Source organism: Tachypleus tridentatus, chromosome 12, assembly GCF_004210375.1.
Source record: "Tachypleus tridentatus isolate NWPU-2018 chromosome 12, ASM421037v1, whole genome shotgun sequence".
In the NCBI taxonomy this organism is placed as follows: domain Eukaryota; kingdom Metazoa; phylum Arthropoda; class Merostomata; order Xiphosura; family Limulidae; genus Tachypleus; species Tachypleus tridentatus.
Genome location: NC_134836.1, coordinates 90,186,855 through 90,205,461, shown reverse-complemented (window position 1 = coordinate 90,205,461; position 18,607 = coordinate 90,186,855). Strand labels below are relative to the sequence as shown.

At 32.3% G+C, this 18,607-nt stretch overlaps 1 protein-coding gene across 1 annotated transcript in view; it reads left to right on the top strand.

Moving 5' to 3' along the window:
* LOC143233960 (uncharacterized) overlaps positions 1-18,607 on the top strand; it is a 79,581-nt gene that overhangs the window by 48,125 nt on the left and 12,849 nt on the right. Inside the window, 4 exon segments of the mRNA XM_076470895.1 lie at positions 11,861-11,955; positions 13,553-13,671; positions 14,070-14,142; positions 18,070-18,300. Coding sequence (XP_076327010.1) covers positions 11,861-11,955; positions 13,553-13,671; positions 14,070-14,142; positions 18,070-18,300 — 518 coding nt within the window.

Below are 18,607 nucleotides of genomic sequence, written 5' to 3'. Positions count from 1 at the left end.
GACATTGACTAATGCATATTAATATTGTACTGCAATGAAGATAAAATGTATATATTTTGTTACACTTTTTTAAATTATTCCGTTAATGTTTTATTACTTCAAATAAGTAATATTAGAATTGTTGGCAACTTTATAAGAATTAATTATTCAAAACAATCTACAAATAATAGATTGAGTCTGCTAATTATTTTATTAATAGGTTCTAGAATTTACAAATATACATCTAATGTTCATAGTCTAGTGCAATCTGAATTATCAGTTGTTAAATTATGATTAATGTTGAAGTATACATTTATCGGAATAATGACACGTCACCATAATGGGTTTTTTTACGGAAAACAATAATGTTACTACGTGTATTGTTTGTAAAGGTAGTAATATTAGCTTACCCAAGGTGCAGTGTATGTATGTATGTGTGTGGGTAAACAGTATTATGCAGCAACGGTGAGTCGCTTAAAAAAAGACGATTTCCGGTGTGTTAAAAACGTGAAGCATATTTGGCTGGCTTTCAGTTGGCTAGCACACACACATACACACATTCATATGATGTGTTATACTTTGTTTAACTATAGGCCTCGTTAATTTACAGAGCGACAACATATATCACGTATGGTTTTCCTTGTACCGATTTTTTTTTCTTTTGCCTAATTTATGTGTGAAATATTAAACGCAGGCCACGTAATTTCCCCAGCATTGTATTCATTTTTCTTCTTACTAATGATCGCAAACTTGATATTATAATACTTATTTTCGACCTCGTAATGCAGTTTTTGAAACTGGAAGGTAACGTGGGAGAAAAGACAAGGGTCGATTGTCGCAAAGAACGTGTATATAATATTAAATATACGATCAACTTGTTAAAAATCTTGTTTGATTACGAAACAAGATACCAGTACTACATTGCAGGGTCCTTTGTGTGTATAAAATGAAGGGACTCAATTTGCTATATAAAAGGAAATAGTTTTAGGTTTGTTTACAAGAACCACGCGTGAAGATTTTGAAGTACACCGACTTGTTTTTGTACCGACCTGATAACTCAGACTAGTTATAGTAGAACTCTTTAAACTCCGAAGACGTCGATAAAAGAATTAAAGTGGTTTAGTTATAGTATAAGGTATTTCGTTATGGAAATTCCCACAAGTGTCTTGTACACAGTAACGTATCTTTGTCGGAGGTGATTTTTATATCGCTAATACGTCCTGTTTGATTTTACAAATTCCCCAGTGGCACAGCGACACGTATGTGGACTTGCAATGCTGGAAACTGGGTTTTGATGCCCGTGGTGGGTAGAGTACAGATAACCTATTGTGTGGGTTTGCGCTTAACTACAAACAAACATGATTTAACCAACTTGAGCGAACTCCAGCATCAAATTAGTCACCATGGCAACCCGTTTGTGCGCATAGAAACCGTTTATTCACATCTGGTTCGTCAAGAAATCCGAGTTAATAAGCCATTTATTACTGAAGAAAACATTGATGGTAATGTATTTATTTAAACGTGTAGTGGAAGTTTACAAAATACAGAATGCATGGTATTGCATGCTTCATAATAGTTTGTGAACGTTCGAGGATTTTTGATATTCTGGTAAAGTTACTAAAAAATAAACCTCTAACCACAACAACATACAATTAGTAATAAAGGTAAAAACTGCTTGCAGTTAACTGATCTGTGTGTGTTTTGTTGAGGAAATGAGGAGTGCAATAATAATTAGTATTAGCAAATATGTCTCAGCGTATACACACACATACATATATGTATACACACAAGTACGTCTTAACTTTATACACATATTGCAGTTACTTCAATATATTTTTACAGTATTCAACTATCGCACAATGTTTGATATACAAACGTTGTTTGTTTTTTAATTTTGTGCAAAGCTACACAGGGGGGTTATCTGCGCTAACCGTCCCTAATTTAGCAATGTAAGACTAGAGGGAAGGCAGCTCGTCATCACTCATCGCCAACTATTATGCTACTCTTTTACCGACGAATAGTGGGACTGACCGTAACATTATAACGCCTCCCGGCTGAAAGGGCGAACATGTTAGGTGGGACGGTAATTCGAACCCGCAACCCTCAGTTCACGAGGTGAATGCCTTAACCACCCGGTCATGCCATGGCTTGCAAACATTGTTTTATAAGACTTGAGAATTATTAAACACTTTTTCAGTCATTGTAGATTAGAATACAATTTATAAAACATTACAATGATAAAAGCTGCCTGTTGAGATCACACACACACACATGGGGGGGGAGCTTAGTTGGTAAGCAGGTGAGAGATGACCTTGGAATTAATATGGTTAGATTTAACAGATTAATGTTTGGAAGCTACGATTATCGGTTGTGGATACTAGCTGCTTACACCGTTGGTACTCCCCGGGACATGAGTGGACTCTTTTTGTGAGGGTCTCTTAGAGGCGCAAAAGGTTAATGCTGACAGAATAAAACATTCTGTAACCTAAAGGTGTTCTCTAAACTGGCTACTGGGGTTAACGGTCAAAGGCATTAAAAATTAAAGTTAGTTGTAGATTTTTAATTATATTTTAATTTATTATATTTTTCCAAGTATGTTATCCGAGTACGTGAATAAAATGTAAACTAAGATTTCCCCCCCCCCCTTACTTGATGCATGAATAATTACCCATTGTTTTAATTTATTTCTTAATTAACATAGTGCTTTCATGCAACGCCACCTGTAAAAAGCTTGCTTTGTTTCTACCTTTCACATGACTGTTTATATTTTGGGATAATATGTTTTGATTTTTAATATGCAAAATTATTATAAATAAGTCATATAAGATGGACAATTCGTATACTGTGATCTAAGAATATTCTGTATGAAATGTTTAATAAAGTTTTCTTTTTTGCGAGTTTTGACCGAACTGAAACTCCCCTATAAATATAAAACTAAATTTGTACACGAAAATACACTAATTGTTATATATAGAAAAAGAATATATATTATGTAAAAGTCATTTTTAAAATTAAAATTAACTCCATTAAGTGAAATCGCGATTTAAATTAAGTCTTAAAACAGAGATTTGAGGAAGTAGGGATAGCCAGTAAAGTAAAACATTTGGAATGTGACACATAAATAAGTATTCTCCATAATTGTGTTTGATACGTATAGTTTTAACATTTATTGTAAATAAAATGATCCAGTCACAGTTAAATCACCATTTTGTGTGTGTGCTTGTACCGGGTGCGAGTTGACCTGTGATGGAGCTCGGATTTCGGAATTAACGGTTCATATTCGTGTGATAATATTAAATTTTTTCGGCACCTCAGTCTCCATCACACCAAACATGGGGACGTTATAATATGACGGTCAATCTCACTATTCGTTGATTTAAAAAAAAAAAAAGTAGCCCAAGAGTTAGCGGTGGGTGGTGATGACTAGCTGTCTTTCTTCTAGTCTTTCAGTACTAAATTAGGGACGGCTAACGCTGATAGGTCTCGTGAAGCTTTGCGCAAAATTCAAAACAAATCAAACCAATCAGCACTTTAAGCTGTTAATGCATTGTTAGAGTGGGGATATTGGTGTGCTGCTGACTGGCTGTCATCAGTCTAGATAGTAGCTCAAAATTAGGAATGGCTGTATGTGGTCTTATCAGCCCTGCAACACAATGTATGTTTGGAGTATACATTTAGACTTATGAGTTTAATGGCTGGGAAAATATATGAATGTGATTACCGACAAATTTTCTAGTACATGGTGTAAACGATACTTGATTAAACTCAAAATTGACCTTAAATTATTTTGAAACTTTTTAACGGGAAGCTAATGAATCCACATAATACCACATATATTGTAATTAGAAGTATATGTGATATCTCGTTCTCACAAAGAGCTTCTAAACTTTATAATTAATACTAACTTCCGGTTACAGCAAAACTAAAAATGGGCCTGGTAGTGAGTACAGCTGATTTTAAATATATCTGGGCTACCTCCTTACTTACAAATAATATAATGTATTGTTTCATAAGATAGAAGCGCAAATAGCTCTTGTGTATCTTAGCGCGAAATTCAAAAACAAACACAAACATAAGTTGAATACTGTTACTATTAACATTATTTTCTGCCATGGTTCTAGAGTTGCCTTTGATTTATTTTTCAATATTTGCCGAGGAGTCATTCACAGCTAATTTTCATTTCAATTTATGTAGAATATCTCTCTATGCTAACAAGCATTATCCATTTGTATATTTATCTTAAAGCTAATTTTCGAGCATTAGCTTTCCTTTCACAGGGGCTACAAAGTGGTATATTACGTGGAACGAGCAACGCTGGTGAAAATAGAATTAAGATGAATGAGTTATTTATCTATCGCCATTTGTCCTCCGCAGGAACAGCGGTAAGTCTATGGATTTACAACACTAAAATCAGGAGTTAGATTCCCTTCGGTGGACAGAGCAAATAGCTTGATGTGTCTTTACTGTAACAATAACGCCCACGATGCCCCTATGGGTTTGTAGTAAGTTTACGAACTTGTAAGTGCTAAAACAAAAACTGTTGCAAGATTCCAGTGAGTTTGTGCATTAACCGTTCCTTTTAACATATAATTAATTATATGCAGTGAAAATATAACGCAGAAGAACTGCACTGAACAGAGCTTGTACTCGAAAATAATTATATCCTTCGTATTAGACAGAGATGTGTGTTGGAGTGTAGCAAGACTGGAAGCTGTCATCATCATGCCTCGTGCAACAAGCCTAACTTTTCTTATTTCTCATCTTCCAAATGCACACACTCACGCTCTCAACACGTTGTGTTTGTTTTACCATCTGTTTTGTTGCCACTTCTTTTGAATTGTCAAGTTTACTGGACAGATGCTGCTGTGTATGCCAAATCTGGGACATTGGACTGTTCCATATCATGACAGATGTTAATAGACGCGTGAAGTTTACCAAGCGACTTTTCACGCAGTTCTGTGGAGCACCTTTATGTAAGGGGGAGGGGCCTGGCATGGCTAGGTGGATAAGGCACTCGACTCGTAATCTGAGGGTCGGAGGTTCGAATCCCGGTCGCACGAAACATACTCGCCCTTTCAGCCGTGGAGACATCATAATGTGACGGTCAATCCCACAATTCGTTGGTAAAAGAGTAGCTCAAGAGTTGGCGGTGGGTGGTGATGGCTAGTTGCCTTCCCTCCAGTCTTACACTGCAAAATTAGAGACGGCTAGCGCAGATAGCCTACGTGTAACTTTGCGCGAAATTCCAAACAAACTTATGTGAGGAAGAGATGGGAGCAGCAAGCCTAATCCTCACAGATCCTCATAAAGAGTTTCGCGCATAAAAACCCTCCAGTGGCGCAGCGGTAAATCTGTAGAACAGTTTATAACGCTACAAACCAGGTTTTCCATATTCGTGGTGGGCACATCATTATAAACAAACAAAACGCATTAAAAACAGCATGCCTCTTCCGTTAATATATGTTGTATACTGTGTTTTTATAGCCATTGTAAATCTTTAGTTGCTTACCAATTTTCATATGGATAGGTTATAACGATTTGCAACTGCCATACCTTTCTTGATTTACGAGGTATTTGTTGCGGAGAGCTTTTCTGTGTATAGTAATAGCATCTGAGTTATTAACTCTCAAAGTGTTATTTTTATACCATTCATTACCGGTATGATCCACATAAATTCATTGCATTGAGTAGTTTTAACAACACTTTATATAAATAATTGACAATAGCTAATTAGTTAAAACTACTCATTTTCCATGTAAAATAAATGGAGTATCCCAGTATTAAACAGTGGGATTAACAGTTATGTTCAGTGATTGTGTGTGTTTAACTCTGATGACTATAGGGGACCTCCCTTAAACAGAAAATTTACGGACCGGCAAATAAATTGATGCATAAATGGCTTTGAAATATTTGATGGAACTCCATATAGACTCTGTTGATAATTGTATAATTTAATATGTTCTATAGTGCAGAATATTTCGCCAAATTTCATTTTATTCAACACTCGTACTATGCCGTCAGTAATATGAAATGTAAACATCTTTCGAAATACGACTCATGTTCGTATGTCATTTTTAGCTGCAGCATATCGGCTCATAGAATGGCTTTGAGTTTTTCAAGCACAAACTTCTAGCTCTTAACTCCATCATCTTTTAACCGATTTGAAATCTGATAACAGTTTTGGACTCAGGAGAACAAAACCTTTCAGTTGATGTAATTGACCAAGCCAAAGGTTTCGTAGTTTAATTCACCCTAATTTTGCGTAAAAAAATTTCAGTTTGAAGTTAGACTGGTAGACGTCCTGATAAAATCGAATCGGACACAAGCGCGCCCTACGCTTAGTACTGCTGGCGCACAAAAATATGGCTAATAAAAATAATGGAAAAAATCTCGAACATTAACTTGCTCTAATACTGCCTGAATGAATTGTAAGTGCCACAACTGTTGAGGACTGCCTGTTGTTGTTTTCAGATCGTGCAGTGTGGTCGTCTTTAATACATTCATTCATTTTGTGACGTCTCCGTTACAGAGGTTGACTGGACTGAACTGCCAACACTGTGTGGCTTAATTAAACCCATCTTGAGCAATATGAGATCGTAAATCCCGTCCACTGTTTGTTATTATCCTTCCATTTTACTTTTTGTCGTTTTCCGGTTCTCTTTACTTCCCCTTTTCGTTGCCCAAAGTATACTGTTTTATTTTCTTTGTGATATCCACGAGTTCTGTTTTTATATATAATGTTTTTTAAAATATCTCCATTTATTTTTATGTGACCAAGACACTCTTCCAAGTCTTCGGTATATCCACATTTCAAATGCTTTCTGCTTTTCCACTATACTTTTATTTGCTATATACTTATATAGCATTTGATGATTCTCAATTCTTTCCAGTAGGAGATTATTACTTTTTAATGCCAGAATTTGTTTAGTATTCTTAATGACAGTTTTCCAAATGATTAGCATATAATTCCAAGCAAACTCGTCATTTGGAGTGAAAGAAAAGAAACTATTAGTTCCGTTTCATCTGTCACTCGTTGATTGGTTAATTCCAGCTTGAACGATACCAGGGCTAAATCTTTCAAAAAAAAAATATATATATATATATATATTCTAACTCGTGATGTGGTTCCCAGTTCTCCATGTTCAGTGAGTCGTTTTTTACCGCACCCATGCACAGTTTTATTTTCGTGAGCATCGTGTGCAAGTGTATCGGCGCCATACAACTTCATCTAGGCCACTCGCTGTCGTATTTTATGACACTTTATGTATTTCTTTCCCTATTGAATTCAATCCCAACAACCATCTGTGTGCTAATTAGCCAAATTGAGGTTACCCAATGTCTCTATGAAAATATTATACGCATGTATCTAACCGTCCATTATTGGTATATTACTGTTAAGAGTTTACGGACAGTATTTTTATTTTCGCTAATGCATCAAAACTTGAACATTCATTCATAATTTTTTTTTTATTTTTCTTCGCTTTACAAATAGTTTTCGAAAAATTAGTGTATTGTATTCAGTCATATTCACAGATCTATTTTGTATTGTACAGCTGTAGCATGTTGGAATATTTTCTGAACTCCAGTTTTCATTCTTATTTCACATTTAATTAGATCTTTTCTAAATATGTACTTTGGGATTTTTATATGCAAAAACGGCTCGTTTGGGTTGAGAAGATATTTTACATAGAAGAGCGAACAACGTTTCGACCTTCTTCGGTCATCGTCAGGTTCACAAAGAAAAGAGTAACTGACCGGAAGCTGACCACATGTTTGAAAGGGGTTGTGTAACTGAGTGTCGGAATGTAGAGGGCGGTATTAGATGTTTGAATATATAATTTTATTTATTTTATTATATTAATATAGGTATAAAAGCGTTCCTTTATATTGGTTTATTTTGGGTTTAAGTTTAAGTAAGGCTTCTTTAATTTTGCGTTTGTTTACATGCGTAAGCCTTACTTATACAACAACTTAAACCCAAAATAAACCTATATAAAGGAACGCCTTTATACCTATATTAATATAATAAAATAAATAAAGTTATATATTCAAACATCTAATACCGCCCTCTACATTCCGACACTCAGTCACACAACCCCTTTCAAACATGTGGTCAGCTTCCGGTCAGTTACCTCTTTCTCTGTGAACCTGACGATGACCGAAGAAGGCCGAAACGTTGTTTGCTCTTCTATGTAAAATATTTTCTCAACCCAAACGAGCCGTTTTTGCATATAAATTTCTCAACAAGTGGGTTTCTCGACATCACTGATTACTTTGGGATTTGTTTACGTTACGTTTTCAGCAATAAAGTGTGGTTATTAAGCAAAAATGCATTACTCATTTCAAGTTTATTTTCCAGAAACTTGTTTGTGAATGCCAGTTATCCCATATTTCATTTTGTATATTTTTATTAGTGTGGTCGTTTATAACGTATTACAGACGTATGTAACGAGACATTTGACCAGATTTTTATACACCATTGCTAACCTTAAAAACAATATACAAGATACCAACTAGACCATTGTATCTTTACAAGACAGCTTTAGTAAAGTAGCTTAAACCTCATACAACAAATAAAATTATAAATAGGAATGTGGGGGGGGGAGTTTGTTACAAAATTTTTGATCGATAAATTGCCTATTACACTTATTTGGTGAAACAAGCCATTAGATTATATTTTTATACTATCCCTCAGTGATACAGTGGCAAGTCTGAAGGCTTATGACTGTAAAACTGGGTTTTAGTACTCTTGGTGAGCACAATGTAGATAGCCCATTGTTTAGTTTTAGGCTTAACAACAAATGAACTCAAATTTTTTCATGTCACTAGTAAATGTATTTTTCACCTATTATAAATTAGTAAAGTATATCCCAGATCCCCTTTTTTATACTTTAGTGTTGAAACAGAGTGTTCTGTTTGTGAACTGATATTTTAAATACATAAGTATGCTAAGAGCACAAATTGACATAATGAAGAGTAATAAAAGCCAAAATGAAACCTTATAAGTGTAGTGAGTGTTCGTATGATAAGCCTAAAAACATAGTGTGGGATCACTTAACCTAGAACCAAGTGCATAAAATGTACTATAAAAATTAAAAGTGTGATCCAGTTTTAAACTTAAATTGTACCTGAATTAAACTGTATTCTGTTACATAAGTAACATTTATAATAATAATAATAATATAAACCTCTTTAATCAATGTAGACTAAATTAAGAAATCAAATATTTTTCCTGTTTTATTGTGTATACATTTCATTTTATAGTTTCAGTGCACAGACTAACAACAATATGATGTTATACTTTTGTTATTAAAAAACCTGTAAAAGCCATTGTTAGAATGTAAGGTTACCTAAAAGCACTGGGTTTTCTGTATATTATAAATTATTAATCTAACCAATTTTTACTAATAATTATTCTATGAGTATACTATGAATTAATTTCATGAATCATCTTAATTTTGATTGGCTCGCAAAGGAATTTATCGATATTTGGCTGCCTCAACTGCACTTTTCTGTCTATTAATTAAGCTTGGTTTTACAAAGTTTAATTCTTTCAATTACCTATGAAATGTGAGGTTAAGGTATACTGTGGAGTGAGGGTGGAAGCATGAGCCCTGTCATTTTTAACAGGCTCTAGGATAGTATATTAATATCTGACAGATGGACTGATAGATTGAAGGGTGGATAGTAAGTCACTGGTAGAGATGACTGAATTATTCTGGGTAAAATGTTAGAAACAATAAACTTCGATTAATGTTGTGATCTCCCATGATATATGTGTGTGTGTATATACAAAGAAACTTGTAATACTAGTTGTGTAGAAAATAATTTCTTGAAAATCATTTTTTACAAGAGGGAGTAACAAAAGAAGATATTAATTCTGTATTATAAAACTGGCTCAAATATGTTGTTTATATGTGGACCACATACAAAGTTCAAAGGTTTCTCTTATGAAAGTAATTTGTGTGTGTATTTGGACTTTTTTTGATGGCCGCTTTCTTTTGGTATGATAAAGTTTGGTGGAAATGTTGTATCAGTGACTTTTGCATTAATTCAGAATCAGAAAAAAGTTTTTAATTTATTCGCTCTTTAAAGAAAAGAAAAAACGTAATCATTATTTTAACTTCAAATCCCATTGATAAGTGATCATTAAATTAAAATATTCCATGATAGGAGTGAAATTGTTGTGATTGACAAGTGAAATGATACTGTTCCATTTATAGTATTAAATCGTGCACATGTTTTATCATTAGTAACTCAAGAGTTGGCAGTGGGTGGTATTAACTTCTTCCTCTAAATTGGGAGTAGCTAATGCAAAGAGCTCTCCAGTAACTTTGTGTAAAATCCAAAACCAAACCAGTCTTATCACTGTCTATTGATAATTGTTCTGTTGTTTATTTTTCCTTGTAAATCCTAATATACATTTTGCATTTATTCTCATAATACACGTTTTTTTTAATCAAACTTTTGTTTTGTTTTCTTTAATGTATGTGGCATAAAGTATTGGTAAAATTGTTTTCAATTTTTTGCTAAGCAGTAAATTGACCAGAATAGGCTATTTGTAGTTTTCACATATTCTCTTCATAAAGCCTGTCAGATTTTGTTGAGTAGAAGTAATGATATATGAAGTCTGTAAAACATTAACACACTTCTTAGACAACCCTCCCATGATAAAAGACTTGTTTTTGTCGACAGAACAGATTAATACAAGTATGATTTCAAAACAAGCTTCTAAAATTTTTGTCCCATATCCTTTTTATTTTTAATTTAATGGTGTTAAAACTTGTCCTTTTCCCCACCCACAAAAAAATGAATAATATGTTATGTGCAACTGAAATCAAAAACAGTAGTTTGTAAATTTTGTTTCTAGGTAACAGCCTTTTATATTAGAAGATCAAGTTTCTTAGATAATTTAAAGCAAGTCGACTGATATCTGTTTCCAAGGTGTGTCTGCCATTAGCCAGTTGCTAGTTAGTGTGTAGGATGGTTGATCTGAGGTTCTGTGAATTGCACTCCTTTTCCACCAAAAATAGTGCTCAGAAATTTGTGTACTGTAGAGATCAAATCCCATTAATTGGTCTGACAGAGCTAATGCAAGAGTTGTCTGTTACTACTGTTGACTAGCTAGCTATCTGTCAGTCAGTTAAAAGCTGGAACGGCTAGTGCAGATAGTCTTTAAGTAGCTTTACATGAAATTCAATAAAACAAACCATTGATATTTATTTATTTTAGAAAAGAATGATATGTGAGTTTTCAAAGGCGTACTTCTAAAATATCACCACATCACATTTACAAGTATGTTGTAAAATAGTTCATTATTTTTTACAAGAGTTTTTCTTTTGCTTTCCTGATGAAGTACACTGATAAAATTACTTTTATAAATATTTTGTAATTTCAGAAACTAGAAAAACAAGTCCATATTATGAAACCTTTATATACCCCATTTTGACCGTTACCTTTAAGCTATGACCTAAAGCTAATCAAGTCTGGAACTTTGTGTGTGGTTCCATTGAATCTTGTGATATCCTGTCCACAAAGTCTGGATGGACAGGAACAAATCAGTATGTTTTACAGTGATGAAATAAAAATCTTTATGATTCTTTGTTTCAACACCAGAATAACAGACTCTGCCTTCTAATCATTTTACAAAATTATTGCCACATTGATTTTTGAAATAGCATTAGGAATGTATAAATGTGAGCAGTTTGCTAATATGCAATATTTAGAAATCACTTATAATTTTTTTTTCTTTATTAAAAAAGTATTACATAATTATTCTAAATAATTGTGTTAAGTGATGTTCGTGTTAAGCTTGTCACGAAATATAATAAGCATTGAAATAATTCCATGAAGTTTAAATGTCCAGCATTTTGTTTGACAGGTGGCGCTACAGGACAACATAAACAACATTTACCTACAGGAGTAACAGAAAAGGATCTTAATCTTTTCAGAAAAGCACAACAAATTTCATTACAAGTAAGTCAAAGACATTTGTCAAGGAAAAAGTTTAGTTAAGAAGTGCCTTATATGACATTCATATAAAATAGCCTAAACATGGCTTTGACATTCAGTAGTTATAAAACTGATTAACCCGGTCTTTTGAAAATGTCATTTACTTTTGGAGATAATTGGAGGATTATATCTGTATTTCTGTGTTATAAACAATTAAAGTAGAAAGTTGCAGCTTCTGAGAGAAGCTCAGTGTTCATGAATATGGAGAAATTGATTTGAAGACTAAAACCCTCATAATTTTTAAGTGTATTTGCTTAAGTCTTTTAACAGATTTTTCTTCTTATTTTCTATTTTAATGACTTATCCCATAAAATTATTTTTTCATGGATATGGATTTTTAATTTCCTTATAGCAAATAGCTTTTAAATAAAACTCCAAATTAAGAGATTTATAATTTTAATTATGTTTAATACTTCTCAGATTCTGAAAATTTTTTGAGGAAATATGCTAGAAATAGTTTATATGATTTTACAAATTTGTTATTTCTGTCAGTTAATTTGATGCAGATAGCCTAGCTGCTTTGTGCCATAAAACACTAAATCAACCAACTAACCAACCAATCATCAGTTAAGGATGTATACCTGTTATCTTTATGAGAACAAAGATGCAAAAACTAGTTTATAATGTGGTGAAATGAGAAAGGTATGAAGGTTATTAGAGTGTGGGCTATGTTACTGAACTGGTTAAATGATGAATTAAAAAAAAAATGAAGGTAATGTCATATTCTCTTGGCTATAATTTAAAGCTGACAAAACTTTACATTTAAAATGCTCAATAACATAACTGTATTTGTTCTCGTGATTCACGTTTGTACTCTCATTTTGCTTGAATATCTTATTTATTTAATTACAATGAGTGAAATACTATTGTTACTTCCAAGAACTCTGTACTGGTTTGTATTTATCCTTGACTCATACATCAGATCCTGGTCTTTTGGTTTGTTGTTTTTCCAGTTACAAACTTTTAGCTCATAGCTTCATTATCTCTTGATTAATTTGAGATATAATTACAGTTTTGGAATCTGGAGGTCAAACCCTTTCTATTGATGTATTTCACCATGCCCAAAGCCTCAGATTAATTCATCGTAATTCTTCCTAAAAGAATTTCAGTTTGAGGGTAGGCTGGTACAGATCCCAATGAGTAATAAAATTGAATAGGGTGTGTATGTGTCCCCATGCTTAATATTTATGGTACACATATATGTAGGAAATGAAAAAAGAAGGTTTTGTACGTTATTTTACCCTAATTCTGTCTAAAAGAATTTCAAGTGCCACACCTGTTGGTGACTTTCAGTTGTTTTATACTTCAAGTGGGAGTACCAATTCCCCTCTCTCTTTTTTTGAAAACCTTGAAGAGTTTTGTTATTTTTTTGTATTTATTTGCTGTTCAGTTGGAATGGTACATAAAGAATTACTGTTAACTTGGAGAAAATGGTCACGATAAAGGTATCTCTATTTCTTTAAGGAGATTTTCAGCATTGCCAAAATGTATTACACATGTATATTAACATCTTGTAAAAAGGTATTATTTTTCTCAGGTGAATGTCTTTATAATATTCTAGGCTTTGGGACATGAAACATTACCTGCAGATGCTCCAACCCACTACCCAAGTTCCATTGAATTTGGTTGCTTTGACATTCAGACGTGGTATTCATCTCCTTTCCCACAAGAATATGCTAAGTAAAACTACATTTTTTTAACATCATATTAGTTGATGCAGTTACACAGTTTTTGTTACTGCTGTACTGTTTAGAACCAATATTTGAAACTTGTACTAATTTTAAAACATTTTATAACTTGAAGCTTTTAACTTCTTAACTCTTTGTTAAGAATCTAAAACAAAAATTTTGAATATTTCAATGTTTTCTAGATATTTCTAACAAAACTTAATAAAAGAATTAATTAAATGGAGTTTAAGGTGTATGAAAATGTTATCTGTTCCTTGTTTATTTACAATGTTCTAAGAACATCTATTTAATCCATGGAAACTTGTATTTTTTCTTTAGGAACATTTGCTTCATAAACAGCCTCTTTTCTTTCTCAGTATTTTGGCTAATATATGTGAATTAACTTTTCAGATTACCTAAGCTTTTCATTTGTGAATTCTGCCTTAAGTACTTGAAAAGCAAAAATATTCTACAGAGACACAGAGTGAGTGAATTTTTTATTTTATTTTTAAAATTATAGTTGGTTTAATGTATTAATACTACAAGATTGGAAAACAAATGGCTTAACCTTTGATGCTGCAGATTCAGCATGTTTTGTTAACTTTTTTCTCAAGGAAACTGGTTTCTCATGTTCATGGAACCAAATAACTCTTTGAACTTAACTAGTTGTGTGAGCCATCTGGAATAGTTGTACTGCTGGAAAGTGTTAACATTTTATTTTTGAGATTTATATTAAAAAACAGATGATAAAGATGATAATAAAGTGTAAACAAAAAATTAAGGTTGCTATTTCATATTTAACTTTTAATTTTTTGAAATGTTTTTAAGACCACATTATTGGTGTATGAATATGAGATCAATAAGAAACATCGGATATGTACAGTACTTGAAAGAACAAAATCTTTTTTTTTATTTGTTGACCTTTGTTTTTGGTAAATTTTTCTCTAACCTTGTAAAGAAACTTATCTATTGTATATTTTCTTCATCGGTTCTTTTTTCACACTAACTTCTGGTGTCAGGATAGGGATTTTTTTGCAGACTGGGGAGAAATGGAAAAGTGTGTGTGTGCATGCATATTGACACATATACATATATGTCAAAGAAAAAATAAATTATTTCAGTGTAGAAAATTATTGTAAACTCCAGGTGAATTACATCACATTAACTAAATGTGTGAAAAGTAAATTTTTGTGATTAATGTATAATATTCTTTGTTAATATAATGTAGAACAAGTTTATTTAATAATCACATTTCATAACGTTTAGGAAACTCCCCACTATATTAAAAAGCAGATATTGTTTTTAACAATAGTGTGATCTGTTTGTCATAATAAGACTATAATACAGTGGTTCCAAACCAGGAGTGCGAGATAGCGTTCCAGGGGGTGCTGGATTTTATTTCATGCATGGATGAAAATTTATTTTTTGTAGGCCATGTAGGGTTTATGCAACTGTTAGTTTGTTGTAATATTTTTTCTTTTCCAAATGTTTTGGTTTTGTTTACATATCATTAAAAACTAATTATAAAATTGGTTTTGGCCACCTTCACCTTTATTCTTAAATAAATAATTACTGTGAGGTGTGCAAAAACATATTAAAATTTTTTTAGAGGTGCAGGGCATAAGAAAGATTGGGAACCACTACTATTATATAACAGATAGTCTTTAACAGTGTGTGACTTAAATGCAGTTCACACTTGAAACTAATTGGTTCCTGCACAGCTGAAAACATCTAATGTTTAGAGTAAATCATTGGTGTAAAATCTACCAAAATGGCTGGAGTATCCAGTCCAGTTTGTGTAGTGTAAATCTGATCATCATTGTTAGTAGTAATAGTACTTTGTTTTTTCAGTTCAATTTTTTTTTTATGTATATTGTTTTGATCATGGTTGGGCAGCTCCATATCTAATGGATAGCACAATTATGACCAGCTTGAGTTTAGGAATCAACTTTTTCCATCATATATTTCTTTCTTTTCTCAAGATTGGTAATCAGCAACTGCACTGCCTCACGTTATTGTTAATGTTGTGCGTTTCATGGCTGCCACAGACTCTGCCCATTTCGTAACATCAGTCTGGTTTAGATGTTTGTTATCAAGTGTGCATTGTTTTGCTTGTGCTTGCAAACATTTTTATTGCACATTTTTTAATTGTTTAAATATATTTTGTTTTTAATCCCATGATATGGATAAGTGGATAACTTGAAAATGAAAGAATCCAGATGATGGTGGACACTCAGAAAATAAAGACAATTTAATTGATTCTGGAATTACTGCCGAAAAGATCATGGAATGTGACTGGAAAAACATGAAAGGAGAATTTAATGAAAGTTGAAATTTGCAGTGATTGAAGCAAATAATAAGTTAGTGTCTTTTATGTAACAAAGTTTTTAAGAATAATAAAGTATGCAACACTTTAACAATTTTCACAATGAATTTAATGTAAAATTTCCAGTTGATAGCAAAATTTGTATGAATGAAATTAGCCATCTGAAAGCACAACTTCATGAACAAAAGGAAGGCCTAAAAAGATTTTTATCATTAATAGAACTAGTTACTTTAGCTAGCTATAAAGTAGCTTGGATTCTACCTCAAAAAAAGAAATCATTTTCTGATGCTAAACTAGTAAAAGAAATATTGATTGTGGTCATTGAAACTCTGTTGGAGAATTATGATTCAAAAATAAAAGATGATATTCTTCAAAAGGTAAATAACTTTCAATTAAGTTGAAGAACAATTGTCTACAGAATGCTAGAATTAGCAAAAGACATAGAAAATCAGTTGCTTGAACAACTAAAAGACTTTGTATTTTTCTTTAGCACTGGATGAGTCAACAAATGTTAATGACACTGCACAGTTGATATTTTGGGTTCAATATGTAACTTCAGATGTTCAAGTGAGGGAAGAAATCCTTGGCCTTTGTGGATTATGAGATTGAGCATGTGTAAAACACATTTTCGAACAATTGCTTAAAGTGTCAAAATAATTCAATCTAGATTTTAAAAAACTGGTTTCTGTCACAACAGATGGTACTCTCGCCATGAGTGGGGTGAAATTAGGATTTGTTTCTCTTTTGAAGTAGCATTTAATTGAAAATGTGAAGTCCATGCTGCCATTTTTCCATTGCATTTTGCATCAGGAAAATTTATGTGCTCATATGTCTAAAAGTAATGAATTGAAAAATTTGATGGACATTGTTGTAAAAATTGTGAATTATATTAGAAATGGAAGCTCTCTCATCCATTGACAGTTTGTTGAGTCTTTGAAAAAATGCAGTGACAGTACTTTTGATGAACTTACTGATTTTGCAAATGTAAGATGGTTAAGTAGAGAAAGTCTTAGAATGATTTACTTCCTTATTTCCTCAAATAAAAGAGTGTCTTGTTGAGAAAGATAAGATTGAAAATTTCCCTGAAATTGAAACTTTGTCATGCAGTGTAATTAGCACTTTTTGTGTGACATGGTGGCTCACTTGAATTTGAATATGAAGCTTCAGGGAAGAGGTAAAATAATAAGCAAGCAATCACAGTCTATTCATGAATTTCAATTAAAGCTAAACCTCCTTGCAGAACAATTACAAAAGAATGATTTGGCACATTTTACAAAGTTGAATAGTTTTCTATAAAATAATGACTGTGATTTCATTAATGCTAAAGATGATATCTGTGTAAACTGGATCAAAAATCTATCTCAAAAATTTGAATTATGTTTCTCCGAATTTAAATATTTGAATTTTTGCATGATCCATTTCAATTTGACTTAGGAAATTTCAGTGAGGAAATTACATCTGTTTTATGTTTGGATAAGTGTGGATTTGAAGATGAGATGCTTACCTTGTAAAGTGTAGAACACATAAAAGGTAAACAGAAACATTCTATCAGAGAGATGTGGCTCACTATTCTGATAAATGAGAGTCTTCCAAATTTAAAAATAGCAATTTCAAAATTATTTTCCATATTTGGATCCATATGAGTATGTGAGTCAACATTTTCTACGCTAGATTTTCTCAAGTCTAGATTCAGGTCTCAGCTTACTGACATAAATTTAGAGGTGGACCTAAGATTCTCATTGAGCATAGATATTAAGCTAAATTTCATGAAAATTGTTGATGAAAACTCCCATCAATTTTCACATTGAAGGACACTTGAAATGCAATTATTTTGATTAAACTAACATTTTTTTTTCTGGATAGCATGACCAATGTTTTCATTAGCCACATTGGAAAATACATTGCTCACCCCTGGTTTAGATTAATCATTGAGATATATTTTAGACTGTATGAAAAAATGATAAGCTAAAGAGGTGGCTCTTTGAGTAATGACTTTAGATATTTATTTCTTTTTTATTTAATACCTAAAAATTAAAGAGAAGGTTTAATAATAAATAGACTCACCTTTGTTTCCTTACTTAACAGAGAAAATGTTTGTGGACATGTCCTCCTGGTAATGAAATCTATAGAAAAGATGACCTATCTGTCTTTGAAGTAGATGGTAATATCAACAGAATCTATTGTCAGAACCTCTGTTTACTTGCCAAACTCTTCTTGGATCATAAAACTCTGTATTATGATGTTGAGCCATTTCTGTTTTATGTTCTGACAAAAAATGATGAAAAAGGATGCCATTTTGTGGGATACTTCTCCAAGGTAGTATTTGTTATATTTTTTAATTTGTGTGGTAATGATTTTTATTAATGATTTTACTTGATAGGTTACAGAACTATTTACAATGTTTTTTTTTTTTTTCATTTAATTATAATTTTTTTAATGAATTTTAGTCAATGTGTTTCTCATACAAAAAATTATTAATTGATACTTGAACATTTTAAACATTAACATTGGTATTGTATGAAAATGCTCCAATTTTTTGTGAAAACTGTGCTCTAGTTAAAGCTTTTTAAAATGTTAATACATACAAATCCTATGTTTATAAGACAGCGTTCTTTTGATGAGA